The sequence below is a fragment of the Stegodyphus dumicola genome, chromosome 4, assembly GCF_044657685.1.
Source record: "Stegodyphus dumicola isolate Sdum_Otavi_A_Nest chromosome 4, ASM4465768v1".
In the NCBI taxonomy this organism is placed as follows: Eukaryota; Metazoa; Arthropoda; class Arachnida; order Araneae; family Eresidae; genus Stegodyphus; species Stegodyphus dumicola.
In genome coordinates, this window is record NC_140771.1 from 121,899,391 (window position 1) to 121,924,914 (window position 25,524).

Sequence of the window (25,524 nt, forward strand, 5' to 3'; positions counted from 1 at the left end):
GGTTTATTTCGGAAGCAAGGGAGAAAATAATATGCAACGCCTTCGCCGGAAATTGAACCACGGAACTCTGGAACACGCGCCCAGCATGCAGATCACTACACAACGAAGGCACTCTAAGAAGGCGGAAGAAATACCTTATACCTTATCTGCATAACTTGAACTCGCGTATATATCTTGTACACATAATTGAAAAATATTATAAAATTGTAAATCTGTTTTACATATCACATTTATCTGCAAACACGATGAGCATGAATTCAAGCTAGCAACGCTTTAGCCTGAAAAACGACATTATTAAAAATAACTGTATAAAGGGATAAAATTCCCTAACGTATCTATCAAAGATTTAAAGTAATCCCCTAACTTATCTAAAATTTCAAATTGCAATTCCAAAAACTTCTTACTTGAAAATAAGCTTTTTTGTTTTAAACTATTCTGTAAGAATTGTTAAAAATTGTCTGTGATGTTATATTTCACTTGCTTTCTCATAGGATAATAAACAGCATAAAAGACGAATGAGATCGTGAGATCAAAAGAGCCCGACAAGCTGAGAGAATAGAAAATATAATCAGTATTCAGAATGGCCTGTTACAAATTTTAATATTATTTTTTGTTCATATTTTTTTCTGCTAGAAATTTCAACTTTGCCCAATGGAAAAGCAACCGTTAGAATAAAAAATATAATCAGTATTCAAAAAGGTCTATTAAATATTTAAATATTTTTATAGTTAATATTTTAATCTTTTAGAAGAAACGTACTTGCAGAATGGCAATGAAACCATTAGATATAATATTTGTAAAATAAAAGACACTAGTGCATTATTTTAGTCTTTTCGAAGGATTGGATTTAGAAGGATCTTTTCGAAGAACATTTACAAGGATTGTTTCAAAATTATATGTGTTCATAGAAATAATGAAAATAGTGGGGTGCTCGTGATAAATTAAGAAACATAATTTCTTAAACATTTGACTATGAAATTAAATTAATAGATTTCGTTATTTAGGCACCCCACGTATTATTTGCGATATAAAATTGTAGATGGAATTTATATATATATTTTATCGTTTCCATTAAACTCTATGATAAACTATTATTCTCTTTTCAGTGGTTTAAATATAATATCCGTTTCAATAAAATGTTATTAGTCCAAAGGGGCTTTGTCTCTGAAGAACTATTGTTTTCGTTTTGCGATTTTACGTTGGTTCACTATAAATGCCCGCTTCATTTTTCAAATTGTTGCCACCAAATGTTATAGTCCTGCATTATATTTGAAGAAATTAAATAATTAAAAATCTACTTAGATAGAGCCATCGAATTTGAATGACGTAATCCTCCTACGAATATGGGCGTGGGAAAGCACAAATTTGAAATTTGGAATTTGTTTTATTATCGTTTTCATTTTTTGAAACATTTAACGAATTTTTGATTAACACACTCAACGGTTTAAAAGCGAGCAATGGCAGCACTCTACGGGAGGGAGACTTTTTATCTCCAACGCGCGAGTCTCTGTATCGGAAATTCTAAAGACATGCTCATTTTAAAACTGTTTTGCGATATTGCTGTTGAACTGAATTTTATGATTTTTATGATATTTAATGAATAAAGGTAACAGAAAAAATATTTAAAAAACGCCCCTTCGGACGTAATTTAGAATCTGAAAATTTTCAGATTTTTTTATTAAAACATTTTAATTGTATTTTATTTCATTAATAGCAATTAAATAATCCAATTCAGTAATTTGTTCTCAAAACGTGTACTAAAATATGTACTAAAACGTGTACTCTGAATGCATGTTATTAAAATTATTTTCATTCAGTATCTGATATTACACCAAAGGTACAATAGTCCATAGGGCGTAACGTCAGGGAACTTTGCAGAAATATGTTGAAAACTTCATTTCAATGTAATGTACAAATGTATTCCTATATACTTTTTTAGGGTATTCGTTTGAGGGTCTTTTCTCATGTAGAAGGAATGATAGACAGTCTTATTTTGCACTCAGAAATTTTAATACCATGCATTTCACATACATGGATGCATACTATGCATGGCATTTTTTTGAATTTTGGAATAGGAATATTTCTCTACGAAAAGAGCAAAAATGTTTCCTTCAATCAGCAGTTTGTTTACATGCGACATTTTGAAAGAAGAATGAATTTAAATTTAGCAGACCATATTCATCATTTCAAATAATAATCTGTTGCCAGAAATCTTTATTCCAAAACATTTGCTTTTTTTTTAATCGAAACCCTTCTAAAAATTTGTAAGTACCTTTTGTAGTATTTTCCTGTTAATTATGATATGTGTTATTTCTCTTTCTTGTATTTTATTTTAACTGCATTTGGATTAAACGTGATTTTGGATTAATCATAGACCCAGATTAACCTGGTTAATCAGAGTCTACCGTATTTCCCTATTATAACAGTGTTATTGCGTTTTGATTTAAGAGCATAATATATTAGAAGAAGAATGAAAGATATTTTAATACTGACAGATGCTTAATAATGAATATAGCTTTATTGTAATTTAATAAAGCTTTGAAGGAAATTTGTACTAGATAATTGAACTATATGTTTTAAAGGAAACTTCACTCCGAAAATAAAATTTTATTTTATGAAATTTAAAAAAAGTAAAATTATAAGAATTTGAAAGCTGCTGCGTTCTAGCTGTTTCTCAAAAATAAAAATTTCTTTTGAATAAATAATTTTAGCTATTATTTATATTCAAAGTAAATTTTAAATGTCAAGTTATTTAAATTCTGTCCGTAATAAATCTCCTTATTCTTGAATTTATTATGTTTTATGATTCATTTCACCTTTGAATAACCATCGAAAATTTTGGCTTTAAAGTATAGTCTTTAATGTAGAGAAAAAGAGTAATTCAAGAAAGTGGGAAAGTTTATTATACAGGTGACAGGTGACGGGGACGCCTGAAGTTTAACAGAGGTTAACAGGCATATGTCCCGCGTCCTCCCCAGGAGTTTATTTAAGAATTAAAAGTGTGAATACATAGCCATACAGGGGCAACTGTTGAAAATCTGGCAGTTCAGGTACATTTGCATTAACTTGTTGATACAGGCATGGTTTAAAAAGAAAAAAAGAAAAAAAAAACACTTAATAGGTTTATAACAAAAGAAGAAAATTAAACACATAAACATATAACATAAAACACGTAATAAATACGAGCATATAACACTTAGGATCACATGACATAAATCACTTAAAAACACATAGCATTTAGCACATATTAAGAGCAAGCAGATGCGCAGAATGCAACTGTCTTGCTGCAGAGCAATGAGATGGCTGACATAGGTAGTAATGACATCATAAATATCTGACATAGGTCAATGAATGGCTGCTCGTGAACGGATATAAGCATAAAATACAGACATAAACTTAATATACGGGTATAAACAGTATATACAGACACGAAATACAGGAAATAGAGGATGCATAATATAGTACAGAATGTATATTGTTAGCTATCATGACCATTACACTTACTATTGTGATGATACATAATGAGGGGTACATACTGGAAGAACTGTTACAACTTCTTTGTTACTACATTTCATGAGAGGTATGAACAGAGTTACGCATATTGTGTGTGTTAATGCATTTTATAGTACAGAGCGCTTAGGGCGGTTACGACTTAGCATAGGGCAGGGTACAATTACGTTGCAATGTCAGTTACATCATAATGACGCATAAGGCTTCCTACAGTTGATACAATTCATGGTAATTATATATATATATGACGACTGTGACATTATTTCTTGACAATTTCATGACGATTTTGTTCATTAGTATTCATAACATTCTGCTTACTATATAGATGATACATTGGTATAGTTAAATTATAGTTATAATTTCAGGACAATGATACTTACAAGTGAATGTTACATACTGGATTTGGCAATGTACATATAAAATGTTACACGTATTGCACGTGCTGAGTGCATATTTTGATACTAAGTGCTTAGGGCATGGTATAGTAATACTAGATATGCGACTTAACATATGGCATAGTACCAATGGGCAAAGGGCATGGTACATTTGAGCATAGTGACGCTACAGATGCGAGTGTAAATACGCTACAAAACAACTCAAGACAGTTGCATTAACTTTATAAATAATTCATGCTGGTAAATTACATTAGAAAATAATTACAAATACAATTACGATTTACAAGTTGCATTATATTACAGTTGATGATGGTGATGATGATGATGTATGCAGTATGGTGCAATATTACTTCAATTAAACTTACATAGGGCACGGTATCATTAAATATGTTTACAATTACGGTACAGATAAGCATGGAGTATAAAACAAAGGAACATAGGGAATGGTACTTATATTACAGATTCATTTCATGACAATAATGCTTTGAAGATTAAATGATGTTAACTGAAATAAACAAGGTTGAATAAAAACACATATATCGTGCATACTAGAGTGTGCATTGTGAATTGTACATATGGCCTGGTACAAGAACGCAACTTGTATCGTAGCATAAGGCATGGTACAAGGACAAAATATTGTTATATGGTATAATTAAATATCACTGTTGTATGTTACAGTTAAATGAAATTTGCACATGTTGGAGTATGGATGACACATGCTGAGGTGATATAATACAGATTATACAGGCGCATGTTGTAGACTAAGCAGTGGATGGAGTGCAATTACATTACAATTATATTACTGTACAGTTACATTACAGTACGAGTGGTACATTCCATTACAAGTAGTACAGTTGGTGCAGTTTCATTACATTACAGTTGGTTGCCTTACAGTTAGATTATAAGTATAGTTACAATTGCAGTTACTATTACAAAACGTAGCATTGCTCCCTATGCAGTCAGAGATTAGATGGTAGAGCATTTGTTGCAATACTAAAAGTGCAGGGTATGTTCAGAGTGCATATGTCAGTGCAAGTAATGCATATAAGCCCTATTACTCTGGTTGATAGAGGTCCTGGCCATATGTGCAATGGTGGTTATTACTTTGCAGATTTTATTTATGGCCGCTTTGTTTTTGGCTAGGAACTTGTGAAATGCTGAGAAATTGGCTGGTATCGGGAAGTGGAACTATTCCGTGTGTGGACACTGGAAGATATAATGGTCCGGTGACCCCTCATCCCCGCAAACACAGCTATCCGTGCTTGAGATGGTGCGGCGGTATAAGTAATCCGGAAAGGGACCAAGACCAGTAATGAAGTTGGTAAGGGGAGCAATTGCCATAAGGCGCTCCGAAGTTACTTTTGGCAAGAAGCTATGCGCTCTCCTTCCCGTGTCGTTCTGATCCCGTTCTCTTTGCCACCACTGGATAGCGGAATTTCGCAATGGACTTTTGAGGAATGGTGGTGCTGATACTGATATCGGTCTGGCATTTTGGTTCGAAGCAGCCTCCTTAACGAATTCATCCGCTGTCTCATTACCCATGTTACCTGCATGGGCTTTAATCCATACTAGGTCAACATGTGCGTGCCGATTATCTTTTAGGATCAGCTGCAGTCGTATGATCAGAGGGAAGGTGTGACTATGTTTGTCAAGAGCAAGCAGTGTCGACATACTGTCTGTATAAAGCTGCACATGTGTGATGTTGTTGAGCGCCACGTATTCAAGGGCAGCTGTTATGGAAACTACTTCTGTTTGTAAAACGCTATTATTTGGATTGAGGTGCCCTTTCCAATGGTGTGCAGAAATGGTGAAGAAATTCTGGTGCAGAAAAATTGGTGCAGAAAGATCTCCAGCTGTTAATTTTAGCTTCAAGAATTGCTTTCTTGTAGGCGGCCCTTTCTTGCTAAAAGGCCGTAAGGATGTCGGGAGCTACAATTTCGTTGATGGCAAATCTGTGGCGGAGGCGCAGAGCTCTGTACCTCTGTTTCATCTCTCTCAGTCTTCCCGTCCACCAGGATATGCCTTGGAGTTTTTGGCGGTCCTTGTAGGGAGGATCTGCTGACATATTTGTCTAAGTAATGACAGAATGTGGTCTGTGTAATCATCCAGTTCTTGGGGAGTGGTAAGCTCTTCTAGTTTGTCTTCTCTGATGAGCAGCTCCTGAAACGCATTCTTCAGTCGTCGTATCTTTCCGCCCAGTAGTTTGAATCTCTGGAGGATATTAATGCTGGCTTCAAGTGTTAGTGTGAAGTGGATGTATCGATGATCTGAGTTACTCTCATCATATAGGACATCCCATGAGCTAAAGTTGTTGACGAAATTAGCAGTTGAGAGAGTAAGATCAGGCCATCCTTCATGATAGGTGTTGTCATAGGTAGGTTGTGCCCCTTGACTATTATGCAAATGTAGATCGTGACAGGCCATAAAGTCTTTCCATGTCTCGCCCTTTAGGTGTTGTGTCTTGGTAGCTCCATACAGTATTATGTGCATTGAAATCTCCTCCAACGACGTGAGGTACTGTTGAGCTTTTCTGTTTCACTCGTATAAAGTTGCAAGTAACATCCGTAAGACCTTCCTTGGGCGGAAGTAGACGGAGGTTAGGAGGTATTGCTGCTTTTCAAAGATGACTAGAATAGTAACGAAGTCTCTTTCTATGGTTACAACATATGGAGACCAGGATGGGTTGCAGCAGACAATGGCTGCCCATAGTGCTTGTTCTGCATTGGCTTTCTTCTGAAAATTTTTCCATGCCAGTGGTAGGCTTGCCACTTGGTCCTCGCGACAATGAGTTTTTGTATTATCAAGAAATCTAAGTTATATTGAATAGCATGCTGGATTACCTGCGTGGACGCGTCTACAGCCCGTTGTAAGTTAATTTGTGTGGACTTTATCTGTGTTTGATTAGAATTAGCTTCTTGAAGTTTCTTGGGCTGGCCTGAGTGTCGCTTGTGCTGTTGTGCTGTTCGGCTCTTGTTCATTATTCATAGAATGTGCTCCCTCTGACGCGCTCGATGTATCGTCCATAAGTTGGGCAGTTGATATCATAGGCCGGATGGCTGCATGGCATTGTGCTCCGCGTTTTATAGTTGGCGTCTGAACAGTTGATGCACGTTGGCCTTCTGGCGTGACAGTCCTTAACACTGTGACTTCCAGAGCAGAAGGCACAGTAGATTCTATTGGTGCATGCTTGCTGCAGATGGCCAAACTCCTGGCATCGGAAACATCTTTTTGGGTCGAAATGCTCAGCAATCCTTTGTCCTCTCCACCCAATGAAGAGTTTGGATGACTGGAGGAGGCTTCTAAATGCCCCTGGTTGGCATTCAAGTACCCATTTGACGGTGTTTCCTCTGTCCTTGAGTCGGTACATGACTTTGGCTGTTGTTTTGGTGAGGTGGAGTTATGAGGCGAATGCATTTTCTATCTCTTCTGGTTGGACGTCAGGAGATACGTTGTGGATAGCCACTCGTGGTGGTCTAGTCAGTGGTTGCTTGATCTTGACTATTTCTTGTCGCTGTGTGCTTTGTAAAGTACTAGTGAGCTTGGTCACGTCCTCTTTGGAAGCACAGTCTACAGCTAGTCCTCCTTTCTGTAAATTTCTAATGGAGGAGATTTGAACTCCAAGCTTCGGAATAGGGAAATTTTCGTTAAGGACAGCTTTTAGGTCCTCATTAGCCTGTGCAGTGCTCTCAGAGGGTTAAATTAAAACCGTAAGTTTTGGCTTCGGTCTGGTTGCTTACGCGTATGTTTTGACTCTGTCGGTATCGCTAAGCGCTGATGAGTCGTTGGTGCCTTCGTTGGGAGCTGTGCTGTGCACTGAACCGCAACAGACCTATGGAGGGAGTGCTGGTAGAGGCGTCTGCTGCTTCTGGTTTTGGTATGTAATTTGGGCCTTCGAGTGCCAAAGTGTGCACTGCGTCTCTCAAATCCAGGAGAGATACCTTTACGTCTGAAGGAAGAAGGTTCCTGCCACCTCTTTATATGAAGACTGTTTTTCTAAGACCTTCGCAGAGCTTTTTGATTTTTGTGTGATAGTCTAATTCTGAGCCAGCAAGAATTGCCGGATCAGAGTCGCAGTTAGAATTGTCGTACTCAGCCACTGAGGTTGATGGCCGTGTCGTAGTAGCAATCACTTGCACTATACAATGCGAGAAACAATTGTGGACTTGAGATGGCGCACTGAATTTGACGCAAAGAGTAAAATCACATGGAAACACACAGGAGTCTCTTCACAGGTATCACTGTTACACTTAAAGATCACTTATACACTTCACTGTAGTAAAAGTATCATTGTGACACTAACTCTGCTCGTAAATTCACTCACTAATCGTAAATGCACTTGTGCAAATCAGCACTAATCAGTAATGCACTTTTTGTGTACTAATTGCTTTGCACACGTATCACTGTAAGCACTTAATAACCACTTATTCACTTTCACTGTACTAAGATTTGACTGTGACACTAACTCTGCTCGTTATTCACACACACTTGCACTTTAAGTAACGCCAATGCACTTATTCAAAGAAATATGTAATGATCAACAAATTAATTAATGTTAATTAATAAAATAGAATAATCAAAAGATAAGCATATTATCACACATAAAAATTTAGAATAAAGTACAGGGAAAATAAATTATAATGCTCTGATGGGAAATGCTACTGTTTATACATTCCGTAAAACAATATTATCAAATACAGATACAAGAGAATTATATTGGCAATTAATATAATTAATGAGTCAGTTTGAACTGCGGTAAACAAAACAGATTTGTAATGGGAGCTGGAGCCCTGTGTGCAGAGTACAAATTAAATGCACACGATCAGAGCAGAATTGTAGCGTTAGAAACTGTAATTAAATTAGCATAGCAGTAATAGATATTATTAGATAGCACAAAATGACACAAATTGACATAGTTTGGTAATTATACAGTATCCGGTGTTATTCCCAAGCCTATTTTTATAATATGAAGTTAATGACTAAAATTAGCCGAGTCCAACCAGTAATTAATGCGATTGTTAATTAAATTAATTGTTTTAATTAAAAACAGGCAATCCTACTTTGGTTGCTAACCTTCTCTGCTCCATCTGTAAGCAACCGCGGTAAGCCAATTGGCACTAAAGATCGGAAATAGCACTTACACAGACACAACACAAACACTGCACTTGAACACTGTGATGATTAGGAGCACTAATTACTGGAACGAAATTAATCCAATCATCACTGCATGACTGGCATACGAAGTGAAGTATTCACAGGCCCAAAAAATATCTTCTGTTCTAGTGAACTGATTTCTTTCAAATTTTGAAACTTGGATCGCTCACTTGTTAACTAAGACAATTGCGCTGGAACCAGAAGTGCAGCTTGATTAGAACCGACGTAATTACTGGTGAAACAAAGATTCACTTCATCTTTATCACCTATTGTTGTTGAAAGGGGGATCGAGCACTGCGGGGGATTGCTGCGATCCTCGCGTCCGTTGAAGGAGCCGAAGGTCAGAGGTCAAAGTTTCACGTAGTATTAATTTGAAAAATCAATACTCAGCTTATAATTATCCGATCATGTCGAAACTGACTTCTAATTTCTCCTGATGAAATTCACTTTCCAACGATATAAAACACTAAGGGCGTCGGAGGATGGCGGCTGGTGGGCACACACTTGTAGTATCGTTCGTAGGGCTAGCCGTGTTAAACGCTAAGTTTAAATTGTAATAAGTCCGTAATTAATTAACCACTGCTCGCATAGATATAAATTTTATATCTGCGTGCTCCTTGAAGTGAGGGCTATCCAACGCAACTACTTTTGGCACAGAAAAATCATTACTTGCGCTGTTATGAAGGCTGAATGAAGAGCGTCGCAGAAGCGACCTACACAAAAACACATAAAGAAGGACTTAAGTTTTTCATACATAATGCTTTCTTCGAAAAATGTCGGAAAGTTTAAATTTCCCGCCAGCTGCTGGAGATGCCATACTTCGGCCATCGTTCGCACCTAGCGAGACATACTGGTAACGTATCGCCTGTTACTGAATCCAACCTTTCCGTGAGTTGTCGATTCAAGGATGTCACTCATAGGCTGCGAGTCCGGTGACGATGCAATAAAGAAACTAGTTGGAGGCACAATTCCTCTGTGTAAAATGTTCTGTAAAACTGGAGAAAATTTTCACTGGAACACCCCCGATATTCAAGCATACAAAGATGGCTGCATGGGCAAACGAAGGGCTAGGCCAGCGTTTTAAGGAGGGCGAAAGTTCCAAGAACTGAAAATTCAGACTGCACTATGAATTTGTCTAAGTGTTCACGCAATAAAGAAGAAAGGTTATCGGATACTTCTAATGGAAAATAGTGTGAGTAGGAAGGTACCTGAACTGTGGGGAAATCTGTCATATGTCTGTGTCTCTCTTGACAACTCTTCTGCACAGAAATCGTTCTTTGCTGCCAAAATATGTGACAAAACGTCGCACTTCTACTGTGCCCACAAGACGTTTTTTCTCCTCAAACTGCTTTGAAAGAATGTCGTTTCTAACCTACAGGAAATCTTTCTTCTAAATTCTTTGTATTTACTAAGAAGTTACTGTATGTTGTGAATTAAACTGACTTAGCATGGAGAATTGCCAAGCAAACAGGTGGGGGCATGCTTGGTATGGATCGGTTGTTTTCTGAAATATTTTTATGGTTTTTCTAAAAGAGGAATATTTTTAAATGGTATAGAGTTCTTAATGGCGTTTGCATAGTAAATAATCACCTGTTACTAATAGTTATGCGTGAGTGAATATGAATAATGACCATTAGCTTGAACTCAGGTTGCATCGAGAAGAGTATTAGTGTTAGAGTCGTGCTTTTTTTTGAAACTATCTGTCTGTCTTTAACTGCTCAGAATATACATGAAATGAACTAGCAAATTAGTAATTAACTTAATGGGATTTTGATAAACCTAAATTTAAACGTTTTATCACACACGTGCACTTGTGAAATGTTAATACATGCAAAGTGTAAATATTTATCTGACGTTTAATCATGTAATCATACAACATTGACTTGTTAGAAACGAAACAAAAGCAATATATTTCGAACAGCTTATCTTTTAGTTAAATAGATTGAAAATAGTTAGTAATTTTCTATGAATTAATACATCTGTATGATTTGTTTTTTTCGTTTTATGTTTTCTGTAGTTCTTCTTTAACTTTTCTATCGCTCTAAAACGCATATATCTGAGTATAAATATTTATTTTAGCGTATTTTGATAGCTATTAAATGCTAAAGCTTATTGTATTTTATATCAAAGTGTATAAAGTGTCGGATAAAATTACTTCCAAAGCTAAGACTCCCCCCATGAAAAGCAAATGAGAATGGGACACTAGTGTATTTTTTATTTATACCACCTGATTTTTTTTTACTGAGGTAACCTGTTAGGTAGAAACAATGGATATGAATTCACTTTCTTTTTCGAAATTTTTCTAACTGAGATAGGTTTTGTCTCAACACTTGCGTTTACGAGTTAGCAGGGAAGGTTTTTATTGGCCAGTAAGTTTTCTGAGCAATAATTTGTTTCGCTGTTGGACTGTAGTTATATCTTAATTTTAGCTCTTAATGTCTACGCTCCAAACTTAATACATTGTTACGAAATGTCCAGCTGCGATAAGGTAGTTTCCCCGCAAGGCGGGTTTAGGGTTCCAGAAAATGGCAAGAGAAGACAGGGTTGCCATACTTGGTGACAAAATTGGCGGTATGCCATAGATGGATGGGGAACATTCTGGAATGAATTTTTTTCCAATTTGGCCCAGAATAATCGCTGTTATGAAGCTTACTTCACGCCGGGAAATAATGTTATGAAGCTTACTTCACGGCACCATTGTTAAATAAGAAACTACTTACCGTGAGAGGTTTCTACTTCCTCTTAGGGAGGAAACTAAACTCTTAAGAATTTGCTAATTACCAAACTTTTTAGTGATCGTATAGTTAAAACGGTAAAGCATTTGCGTTGTGAAAAATGCATCCCGGGACCGCGCCGTGAGAGGATCGTAACATAAGAAAACATATACAAGATATATAGGAAAAACGTATTAAATATATAAAGAAAACATACTGTAATAGGTTTCCAGATTAAATATCAGTTTATTCAATTTCATCAAAAAAAAATAAAATCTTATCCTCATCAGAGAGTCTAAGGGGAATTCTTCAATTTGTCATTTACTTTTTTTTTACATTTAAATTCATATAAAAACCTTAAGGTTTGTCTTGGTAATTTAGAAGGGGAAAGGGAAACAATTGAAAGCCTGTGAATCAAATTAAGATTCAACGTTGTTATTTACATTCCAAGGAAAATCGTAGACCTTACTTGAAGTTCAAACACAAAAAAAATTGACTTATCTGCTCTTGAAGTGGAGGACTCGTATCCTAATAAGCGTTGACGTCGGCGGGGCTCATTTTTACGGTCACAAATGGAAGTTTCAGAAGACATCGTCCTGTCCTGGCACTATTGGCGAAACACACACGCAGGTAACTGGTTTCCATAACGACGAAGCTACTTTAATTCTGGAAAACAGGAAACAGGTGCACTGCTGCCCAGCGCGGCTATCCGCTTGATCTTGAAAGTCTTAAGTCAACACGCAGGTAACTGGTTTTCATAATGACGAAGTTATTTTACCTCTGTAAAACAGAAACAGGAGCACTGCTGCCCAGCACGGCTATCCGCCTGGTCTTGAAAGTCTTAAGTCACTCGCCCGGTTCAATTTCGCCTTTTTACCAGAACGCGGCAAGGGAGCATGTTTGCAGCTCCCGGCCAGAAACGTTTTCCTAGGCAATTACCGCTCGCCTGTTCTTGCTCATCCCAAGAGCAAGCTTCAAGAGTAACGTCCAAAGTAAGTTCAGCCAGCCAATCAGTAAGTCTCGCCTCTTAACCAAAATGCGGCCGGGGAGCATATTTGCCGCTCCCCGCCGGAAAACTTCTCTCTTCGTAAATTGCATCTTGTCTATCGCTTTCAAGCCAGTTTTCAAAAGTAACGTCCTAAAGTAAGATCAGCAAGCAAGTCAGTAAGTGATTCCAACTCGAATTTCCTTCGTCTCCTTCACAAACGCGGGCTCCCACTATGGCTTCAATTATCGCCCCCTTAATTTTGGCAAAATTTGCGTTTTCAACCCCTGAATGCGGAAATAAGGGTGATCGCGCATGCGCGCCCTTCTTCAACAGCCCTTCTGCCAACAGCCGGACCCTCAATCGCCAAAAACCTGAATGACTTACATCGAAAGTCAAGTAGCAACCTTTGACCTTTCTGTCACGTACTTCCTCTCTTAAGGTCAACTACACAATGAATTTCCTTCTAGAACATTCTAAAGGACAAAGCGCGCGGAATCATGACTTAGCAAAAAATTGCCTCCCTTTCCCTGCTTCTTTTCACAATGAATCAAAGCTTGTACAAGATTTGCAAATAAAGGAAAATAAATAATATTCTTTTAAACTAAATAATATTCCCAGAAGCATCTGTTTTTCCCCAAAATTAAAGCATTAGAGTAAATAAATCAGAATCAAATAAAATTAAGATTTCCATAAATCAGAAAATCATTCACCTAGTTTTTATAACGCTATCAGACAAATTCTCTACATAACATCGCGAAAGCAGCCCAAAAGCTGTATAAACCTGCTTACGCGGAGTACCAGGCAGTCAGTATCTCTTAGTATATCGAGTGTCTCATAATGTAATCGATTTTTATCGTTATCTATTGTCGAGTTGGTGCATCAAGAGTGTGCATCGGTGAGGCTATCGTCGAGTGCATCGCGAGTTGTAGCGTGGAGAGTTTTCCGAGAACGACGAAACGAGTCGAGAGCTGTACTCTCTTGCTTTGCTGTGAAGTTGTCTCCACCGTTATAGCCTGATAGCCTGAAGGTTGTGTCGTTGATTGTTTCAGCGTCCTTGTCTTAGTTTTCGACGAATATAAACGTAATTTTGGAACTATCCTGAATAATGTAGGCTAATGAATTGTGTTTACATTCTTCAGCAAATGTTGTAGTCAATCACTCCAAATCCGCGAACCCGTACAGAAGCGCAACAATATGTACGCTATTCTATTCTTAGAGAATCTTTTAACAAAATAATCTTCACTGAGTAGGGTTGCGACATTCTCAGAGCAATAGTATAGGACGACAGGCGTTCTCGAAAGGGTTCTGTCGCGTATAACCCTGCTGATATCGAATAAAGGTATGCTTTTGTGCTGTTACACGTTATATATGTGTAATGATTTAGGCTGGGGAAATAAAGAAACATTTTCTATGGAGAAAGCGGCATTTAACCGAGTGATTGGTTAATTAGCAATTAACCAAGCAATTAATTGGCAATTAACCAAGTGATGATGGGTGATTACTCGTTATAGCTATACTGCGTTGTAGATGACTGCACTTTTGATGAATTACAAAACAATTTTACTAAGGCATAAATTTATTTCTGAAAAATTATTTCTTAGAAATACCTGCTATCTGCTGAGCTGGAAGAACATTATGAATACAATAAGCACTTTGCATTAGCTATACAGCGTATCACATTTATAAACAATGGAAAGTCAACAAGCGACTGCTATACAGGTTAGTGAAGCAGGAGCTGAAAGAGAAAAAAGGGACCACGTGGTAAGCGCCAGTCGGGCCATTTATAGGGATGGCCAAACTCCTTGTCTGGAATGTCAACTGGGATTGGGCAAGAATATTCGACATTGCGGAGTACACTGCAGATGTCGGATTTTAGGATGTTAAATAATTAAATCTAAAGAAAAAATTTAAAGGGCTATTGCTAATTAAGTTAATAATTTATTAGTGATTTAGTTTCTTATTTTATATATATAAAACATGTGTTTTTGTAGTGATACAATACCATATTCTGTAATGTATTTTTCGGCAAACTGAAAAATTGAATTACAATTCATTGGTGTGATTAATTATCTCCAATCTCCCCACTCTTAAAAATTTTCTGCAGATGCCGATGCCCAAGACATTTAAAAAAAAATACTTAACAAGGATTTAAAATCCAACAGCCTGTGTGAAGGATAAAAGTTTCTGTGAAGGAACAAAAGGAAATCATACTTTAAAAACAATAAAATACTCAAGATACTGAAAAATAGTAGAACGCATGTTTTTCTAGCACGTCTCCTCTAGATGACGTACATAGCTGGAATTTTTGTTTCTGTTTCACCTTTGCATATTTTTTATATTTTACATAGCAACTCTTCATTGGAATTTATATGATCATAAAATTTACTAGATGAATATTTGGAATACAGTTTCACTTTTAAAATTTCTTTACCGTTGACACCTGGAATTTTCCCCTTTCTGGAGTCTAAATATTGTTCATAGATGAAAATCTTCTTTATATTAGTGACTTAGTAAATTACTTTGTAATAATATTAAATTACTTATTCAGTTATTATCTTTAAAACTATAAATTACTTATGTAGAAAAAGTTTTAATAAATTTTCTTATAGTGTCGAAATAACACTATAATAGTACATTTATTCGTTATGTACAGATTTGAGTTCTTTTAAGTAAATAAACATTTATAGATTTAATTTAAAGAAATTTGTGTTTAAAAATCTATAAAAAAGTTCAATCAATTTTTTAAAATTAAAGTTAAAAATATTAACTTTGATGAGACATCCCCATACTTTTATTGAAGTTATATATAACGTCATTTTATATAGGAACGAGTATATTTCCGATTTTTTGGGTAAAATAACGTTAACTTGAAAAAGGAAATAGTCTCTGTTTTTATAATTCGACAAGTCCAGAAGAAATTACTAAATAGAGCAAAATTATTAATTAAGAAATGGAACAAGATTAAATGGGCGGCTAACAGAGAACGGATTTAAAGGATATAATATGCGGATATACCGTATAGCTGTTGCAGATCATTATTTACTGTAAATTAAATGTGCTCTATTATGAAATTGATAAGAACGTTTTCAGTTAAAATACTAAATAAGGAAACACAGGAATTCTGCATTTCATAAAATGCTTATATGCACTTTTTTTTTATTTCCAGATGAGAGAAATGCATCATGACAACATCAATCAATTCATTGGAGCTTGTGTCAATCCGAACTGTATACATATCGTCACAGAATACTGCTCAAAAGGAAGTCTTCAAGTAAGCGAATTACGTTTTTGTGTAAATAGCAGTCGCTTCATTCCATATTTTCAAAGAATTCAGCAATTTAAGAAACTTCTCCCACACTTATATATATTGCAAAATTCTTGTGATAAGAACGTGCACTGGAATCAGATTTAAAATGATGTCTTTCCATGAATATTTTAGGATATATATGTACTTGTATATATTTGCATATAGAAATCAAGTGCAGAAAGTCAATAAAACTGCTGTTATGTATCATTAAAAGGTTACATTTGTATGTAATGAGTTAAAAAAGGGGGAAATATTTATGTTAAATCCGATCATTTACTTATTTATTGAAAGGTAAACTTTTGGTTTAGAATTGTCGAGACATTAGGTTATTTTGAAGCAGGAGATGTTAAAAATAAGCAATGCCTTTTCCGGGACACGAACCTCGGACCTCTCGAATACGTGCCGAGTGTGCTGACCATTGCAGCACGAAGGCATGCTAAGAAGGCGTCATCCCCACCTTTTTTTTTAAGTTCGGGCACCACTGTAGGGATATTAGGTTATTATGAAACAGGAGCTGTGAAAAATGAGCAATGCCTTCGCCCTTGGAGCAATGCCTTCGCTTCGAACCTTGGAGCTCTCGAATACGCGCCGACTGTGCTGACCAGTACACCACGAAGACATACTAAGAAACCGAGAAAAATACCTTATAGAATAAAATTTTAAAAAGTGTATATATTCATGATATTGCTTTTTTATACATTTAGACTGACGAGCATTTTATAATGTTATAACTCATACGTTTAAATCAAAATTATACTATGATATCCAAGGTGGTATCATCCAAGAAGATGAAATGTTATATGTTCAGTACGCATAAATAAGAAATAGAGTCCAAATAAGTTATTGGAGTCATTTATGCAAATAAAACATTGTTCTAAAATATAAGAAGTCAAAACATTCCTTTATGGCTAATAAATGTGATATAAACGATTTCCTGCGGGGAACATATTTTATATATGTAATGAGTTTTCTGGTGTATATATTACTAGATTTCCTAACCAGCCTCTGAAGATTCTGTAGGAGCTGGGCAATATTTTATCATTCATAATCCTGAAAAAGATATCCCGATAAAATTGGTACTACAGAAAATCTCAGAAAATGGCATAATAATGCTGCTGAGAATATGTAAAAGAAGATGTTAGCTGTTTGGCTGTTTCAGGAGATGGCGTGTCGTGTTTCACAATAAAGACGTGATATGTAAATTGGATAGTTCGTCCTCAAATATTTTTGTGCTGATCGTTCACACCATTGGGAATCGTGGTATAACTAACTGAATGTAATACATTTCCATCTGAACAGTGCCATACATTGATAAGATCAGACATAAATTAAACTCTTTTTAAGAATATGATAGGTCTCTGATTTTATTAACTGATTTTAAGCGATCTTATCAACATATTTGAAGTTTTTTGCTAAGCAGAGGGCGAAAGCATAACTTCTTTTAATACAGTTAATTTCCCTTTTCCCAATTCATTTGCCAACAGCCAGATTTGGAACTTTTTAGACGTTGGTGAAACGTACTAGGTCTATCCGCCTAAGGGAAAAAAATGCTTCGAAAAGCATTTTCCAAAAGAAACTAGCTCGCATTCATGTTACGCATTAGAACTGCGAACACATAACCATACAGCCAGTCAGTTCGCACCTGCAAAACAAAGAAGTGCAATTACCAGTAGTTAAGTAGAATTATTCATTAGACCGATAGGGAAAGGGGAAACAGCTGGGCTCAGATCTCCCTATATACTTATAGATGTAGTCATACGTCTATGAAGACTGGTGTTCGGTTGCTTAAATTGGATTTTCATATTCTAGGCTATAAATGTCTGCTTTACTCAAGCATAACGTATCAATAATCTGCAGCAAGCTTAGCAAGCATAAATACTAACTTTTACGAAGAATTTAATAGCATAAATTAACAATCCGAAACAATAATGAGTTAGGCGATTAGTGAGCATTACTAAGATTCGGAAAAGTATCGGTAATTTAAATTAGTATTAAGAAAAATTATAAAGTAGCCAGTTGGTTTTAAAAGTAAATTACTTGGTTAATTGTTTTCCTTGTTAGTTCATTCTAGCCACAGGTTTTTGAGAGTCCTTTCTTACTGACTGTTCAGTTCGTGGTACATTTAGCAGCCTGAATTAATTACGCCAACTTAATTATTTTATATTTTATATTTACATCATTTGATTACTTATGGGTAAAGACTATACAGAGAAGTTACTGAATCATTCTTCGGTAACCCTCCTGAAATATAGCTGCTGCCTGCTGTCGCTGATATATTCTGAAGTTATTACCTTTATAATGGCAAATGGAGATAATAATAAAGAATTTATTACTTCTGTAATAACGAGCATATCGTCTCACGCTTGTTAACGGATCGACTGTTTAGCGTCGGCTTTTGATGTTGCAACTTGTGGCGAAAGCATATGAAGATCCTTATCTTTCCATGAATCTCCGCATGTGAATGAATAGTAAAGAACGGCGATTTCTACGTTAATAGTGCAGTATTTGTATAACTGCTGCACTGTAACATTCATTTTTTTTTCCTGTTCCAAGTTATGCACATATGCAGTTGGACTATGCGTCTTTGCACATCGTCCTTGGATGTTTTTCATGTTCTGTGATATATTGTCATTTAGATATTCGCCGTGATTCTCAGTTTTCGTTTGCCGTCCGTCCTATACAAAGTTTCGATTGGATCGGCCTGTATTCTTGATAAACATCGTCCTCCCCGTCCTTCTTCCCATTTTATGATCAGCTAAAGCTGTGTGTTATGTGTCAGAGTGTATTTTAATACTCATCAGAAAAGAGTTATTCAAAATTTAGATATCGATTTGGTCATGTCAACAACAAAGCCTAAGTAACATTTGGAAACTGAAGATGATGTATCTAATTTAATTTCCTTAACACTGCATAACTTAAGTAATAAATTAATTTTAAATTTTCAAATTTTTGAGAAAGTCATTTGATATTTATATTATTCACTGACACAGTACATAGTTTCAGGTTTCTTTTCATACAAAACCTAAAGGTGAATAAAATACTTCTCACTTTTTATCCTTCGATATGCACGCCTTGTTTGCCCCTTTAGACAGCTGTTTGATTCTTTTGTACAATAATAAAATTTACATCTCTGGTTATAGTTTTCTAAATCTTGTACTGTTCACTGTAGGAAAATGAAAGTTGTCTGCAGGTATCAAATCTAGTGAAAAGAGGGGTTCCGAATCGTGTCACTTTGAGCTGCTAGAAATTACTTTCCGAGAATAGAACTGTGTGACGCAGCAGAAACAAGTTATTTGATTGCACATTTTTAGGCATAATGTACTGAGCTGTTTTCGGATGTTAGTAAATTACATCTTTATAAAATATGGAACTCACCATTTATCCCTGATGAACAAGTTCCTCGTGAAATACTGTTAATAATAATAATAAAAAAAGCCACAAAACATCGTTTTCGAAATCGAAGTTTCTCTGGCTCTTGTGAACCTTCTTCAGCCTAAACAGTTGATGTTTTGATGTTTTTAAGATAATAAGTAAAGTTTCGTGTTCAATCACAGTTTATTGGAAAAAAAAATCGGAATTAATTCCCACTTTGTTATCGGCATTCCTTGCATAACTTTACATGGCAGCATATTTTCATTGTCTCAAAGCGAACACTTAATAGCGTAAAAAATTCTGTCTGTTTGCAGATGGCATTTTTGAAAAAGGAAATTGAGTTGTTATAATGATAACTAGTTTCGAAAGATTGTTAAAAGAAGATTAGTCCGAAAATTTTGAAGATGCACTGTGTATATTTTATAGTGCCTGTACTATATTAAGTATATATGTTACTTCAAATAATACTTGTTAAGACATCAGTTAAAAAATTTTCAGTATTGCCTTCTCTTAAATAAAAGATCAGCTCAGATTTGTGGGAAAGTTCTACTTTGGTAGCAGAAACGCAATATAAACCGCTGTCCAAATAGATATTGCATTTATCTTCATATCGATCCTACGTTTAGTGCATAGTATCAGAACTAGGAAATAAAATTTTTAAATTATAAAAAATGATTTTCCTGAAGTTACTATACTTTTAGATTTTAGTTCTATTTTTTCTATTCAAGGCCAGGAATACTTGGTTTCTAGAATTGTATAATACTTTTTTTTTTTCATACATGGCTTTAAACAACATTTACCTGTTAATATACGAAACGTTTGCTTTTCCGATTCACGAGAAAATCCAATACACATTTTGGATATCTTAAAAAGAAATATTTTCAAAAATAGCCGTACCTATTCATACAAATATATAAATATAAAATAAGGAATAACTTGTTCCATTTTTCACAGCTGTCCTTTTTTATGTTTTCTCACTACATCATCGTCAGTTTATTTTGCGCCTCAGATTCTTTAATGCCGTGGTGGCAAGTATTTTTCTGACAAGGTATAACAGATTTATCCCTGTGAACAATCAGATGTCGCGACAAAACAAAACTACCATTGCATCGGAATCGGGGATAAACTGTCATAGCTCTAAGTGATGGCATGACACCGATTCCCAAAACATTGTATCGCTGGCCAAAGTATAAGCAAAATCCGCATTTCACTGTCAGAGACAAGATTGACATTAAATGCTGATAAACCATTTTATCTGAAAACATGATTTGCTACTACAAAAGCCTCCTACTCAAGAAAATATTTTTTCTCGGGTATATATATATTTATATATATATATATAACAACATAAATAAATGTAAGGAAGGACTATTAAGAATCCTGAGCCAAGGCTGCAGTGATTTAGTTTACAGAAATATACGATGTACAAAGGTTTTGGCTTTTAAAATTATTCTGACCTAACTCATTTTTTAATTATGACATTTCATTTACTTGAATATTTTTTAATATTACGTGCACTCCTTTTTTAGATTTGTATTATAATATGTCATTTTCACATGTTTTGCTGATACGATTGATTCTATTCTTAAATTTTGTTCTAGCAGTTTTTTTAGTATTTAAATAACGTTTTTCATTCCAAATAATTTTAAATTAATTTACATCGAGTAGGAGAATTCTTATTATGAGTTATGAAAATTATGAGTTAAGAATTATGAGTTTGCTAAATTTAGGGAATTAAATATTTACGTTTAATTTCATTTGTAATTTCGATTTGCATATGTATAACAAGAATGGTCTGAACGGTTGAAAGGAGTGACGTTAATTCCTCCCGAAGAGTCGGTATTCTTTCATTATAATTTCAATTGTTCATTTTTAGGTAATTTTTCTTATATGGCTATATTTATTATTAGCAGTTTTTGCGTCACAGTTTTATGCATATCCACTACTATCAGCCATTGCTTATAAAGCAAATTCCGTGCCGATTTCCTTTTTTACTATTTAATACTTTAATAATAATTTATTTTGACTTCAAATTGAAATTCTGTTACTTTAATGGCTTTCTTAATTTTACTTTCAAATCTAAGAATTAAAATAGGAGTATTTTCCTTTAATTGTAATTATGTATATATATGAATGAATTTTAAAACATATATATAATTCATTCCGTATTGAAATCGGAACAAACCATATGAAAAAACCGAGAAGTACAGTAACAAACTGCACAATAGGCGCGAAACATGCTAAAACGAAGAATGGAAAGGAAAAGAGAAATTTACATCTTTTGGTGTATATTCATCAGGGGGTTGGTGCAACGAAATAGGTAAATATATCTGCCTGTTTCTGAACCAGCAAAGATACAAACCAAATTTTAATACACAAAATAATCTCAGAGAATCAAAATAATCTATGTCTTAAATCCGTTCGACCCCTACAGGCCGTAATATGTAGTGAAAAAATTTCAAAATCATACTCATATATATAAACAAAAGTTACGAAATTGCATTTTCGTCTAGATATTATTCAGAAACATCTATGTATAACTCAGAAATGTGGCTCTGTTGAGAATTCTTCAGAGACCTCGAAAAAGGACTGAAGAGTTTTCAAAATGTTTTTATATTTTGTATCAGTTTTGTTAGTTTTATCGACCTGCTTTATTTCACCTTTGAAATGTGTGTGTTTTGATTTTGATATTTATATTTTCTGTTAGGAGGCCGTTCACATTTTATGATCTAATTTTGATTTAATTATTATCGCTTGATTATATATATATATATATATATATATATATGCATATGTATATTTTTACAGACATACATATCTATATAATAATAAAAGAAGTTTGTAAATATTGCCTAAATTATAATTTACTTTTACTGATTAATTATATATATGTAATAAAAACAAATTTTGGAAGCACTGCATTGGAAGTTAGTTCCACACACTTTTTCTGAAGAATTTCCAAAATGAAGGGTTTAATCCTTGTATCCGGTGCACACGGGATTTGGCTACTTTTGGCGACTTTATGATGAACAGTAAAAACGCGACATATACGATGAGTAGCAAATGGGTCATTCAAAGAATATATATAGTTATACATAGTATATTATACACACATAGTATATAGTGTTTAGTATATATATAGACGTTCTTTGTATCATTTTTGGTGTTGGCGATAATTTTCAAAATCGCGCCAAGGCTGCACAGTATACTAGGATTTTACTAAATGAAGTAAGCACCATATTTGAATACAAGCCGGGATTCACAATATTTGGTTCACATACGGACGAGCGTCGTATGCGCTCTCCATTTTTGTTACATCAGCACATATTCCTTGAACAAAGAAGGTAGCCGCAAAGCGTCTGGCCAGAAGAATGGCTTGAGCGAAAGCAACAAGATGGAAGCATAAGCCAGAAGAGAGTGAGTGTCGCACTAGTAAAATGCAGAGGAGGAAGAGGGAGGCAAAAGTTTCAATTTTGAGTTTAGGTTTACAATTCGGTGATTGATCTGCATTAGGGGTTACGTAAGATAGCATGATTAATTTGAATGACGCAGTTTAGACTTAACAGCGCTATTTTTATAACAGATAGATGAAGTTCCCCCCCAAAAATAGAAAATAATAGAGGTTATAGTAAATTAAATTTAGAAGTTTGCTTTCATATTTTTTACCTTACACACACACGTACCACACACACACACACACACATATATATATATATAGTTTATACACTTTTGAGCCAGTTCAATCTAGCAGGAGTAGAAGTATGTCTCGAAACTGTTACAATTGACTGAAAATTAAAATAAACACGTATACAGTTTAATGTTAATTGACCCAGTTATTTTATTTAGTTTGCCCGTAAGTCTACTTCTGCTTTCGCATGTCCCAACCGAATACGAATGAATTAAAGCATGACTAAGCAGAGAAATCTTGAGTTTAGAAAAAAAAACAGAATGCAGAATTTTTTTGCTCGTGTCAATCTGCTATGCCTCCTTGATGTTTGAATTTATTTACAGTTGGCGCCTCTTAGTTGTGATCACGTTTGTCCAAGGCTGTTTTGATAACATTAATCGAATGATAGTTCAAGTCCTTCAAAATAGCTGTGGAATTTAATGAACATATAAATAGGTATTTTCGCAGCGTTTTAATTAGAAAAATGCAAAAGATTGTTTATGAACTGTTCATAATACATTAAATGTAAAAGCTCATTCATTGACTACACCATAAAGTTTCTGGAAATTATTTCACCGAATATTTGACGTCTACTCCAAATATTCGGAAGGCACCCCTCTCTGGAAGAGAACATGCAAATGCAAAATTTGAAATTAATCAAAAACTAACTTCTGTTTGTATTATATGTTTTAAGGGAATTTTGTTTGCTCCTAAAGAAAAAAAGACGTGTGTCTGTTTGCCCTGAAAATTCAAAACGTTGTTCAAAATTACGTCAAACTGAGGGATTTTATTTGGTGACATTAGTTGAAAAAATATATAATTAATTTGGTCATATTAACCGAACACTGGATTACGATAAGCGATGTATTTTCCATGTTTTCGTATACAAACGGGCGGGACATCGATAAGTGGGTAACGTTATCCGAATGATAACGTCAACCGCGATCCCATTAAACGGCGTCTACTGTATTGGCTTCTGCAAGTTGCTGTTATTTCGCGAATACTTAGAAATAAGGCAAGGCAGATCGCATTTTATTTTCTACTTTCTTTTATTGGAACGTTTGTTTGGAATTAGGCACGAGAAGCGGAGTTTATGTTACCGATAATACGTATTTAATTTTACGTAACTCTCAGGTTGACTGCGTTCATTAATAAAAAACTTTTATTTTAAAATTTCACTCTGAGATGCGATTCCTGCAGTTAAACGATAGAGAGAACTGACTGCTTTTGCGTTTCCAGTAAGTTTCGCGAAGTAGTGAGGAGTTAGTAGTGAGAGTGAAGTAGTAAGATTAAATTAGTGAGCAGTCATGTACAGAAAACGGGCTAGATGATATTTTCTTAAGACTTCCTGTCCTGATTATTTTTCTTTTCTCTTATAATTTATTTATTATCTGTAAAGAAAAAAATGTACTGCACTGAAAATATTCGCAATCTTTCGACTTCTTTTAAAACATATAACACTTTGATCAAAACGTTAAATATTTATTATGCATAGCATGAACATAATGAATACGGCATGAGTTGCTTTAATTTTATGTAACATGACTTCAGTCATATTATTTTGAGAACTTTCTGTAGGTATTTCAGTACTTTCTCACTGTTTTAATTACCTTACAGTTTCTGACTCATCTTTAAAGTTTTATTTTGATGTAGGTTTCAGAACTTAAGAAATATTCACAAGATAGATATTTTTTATTAAAAATGTGCCTTCGAATTTCAAACATCTGTTTCCGAAAATTTATTAATTCGTTTTGAGAAATAAAATGCCTACATCCATTGGGCTTAATTCTATAACAAGGAACACGATAACTGATTATTGTTTCTTAAAATGTTAAGTTAGAATCTGTAAACTCGAAAGCAGTATGTAAAATAAGACATATATCAAGTACTGACATTCCTAAATTTGCGGCATGGCTGAAATTTGAATTACTGATGAAGACCCATAATCATAATTTACACCATGTAGACTTAAATTATCATTTTAGTGCAAAACTTTTAAACTTAAAACCCAGGTTTCTTGAAAAATACTAACAGGAATTTTCTATATTTTAAATCTCTTTATTAGGATCAGTGTTGTGTCTAATTCCACTTGTATGTGTCTAATTCCACAGTGTAGGTTGAGGCTAAAATGCCGAAAATAACGGCATCAAACTACACTAGTGAAAACAATTAAAAGAATTTTCATATTTGATCTATGATCTTCGGAACTACTGGACAGATGTTAATAAAATTTGGTGTGAACATAGGTTGATATAATACAAACAAATAAACATTCAACAGTTATAATAGACACACATGTTCGTGTGTTAACGCTCATGGGAGTGTGAAGGTCTGAAACAGCGGTGGCAGAAGACTAAAACGGAATGGGTTAATAGTGAGTATGGTCCCCTTTTATAGCCATTCAGGCGTCGCAGCGTGAT

At 34.8% G+C, this 25,524-nt stretch overlaps 1 protein-coding gene across 3 annotated transcripts in view; it reads left to right on the top strand.

Moving 5' to 3' along the window:
- LOC118201099 (receptor-type guanylate cyclase Gyc76C-like) overlaps positions 1-25,524 on the top strand; it is a 1,003,202-nt gene that overhangs the window by 660,585 nt on the left and 317,093 nt on the right. For all 3 annotated transcript variants that reach the window (XM_085815395.1, XM_085815398.1, XM_085815396.1), the window contains one exon: positions 15,925-16,029. In XM_085815395.1, the coding sequence (XP_085671521.1) occupies positions 15,925-16,029 (105 nt within the window). The remainder of the gene's footprint in view (positions 1-15,924; positions 16,030-25,524) is intronic.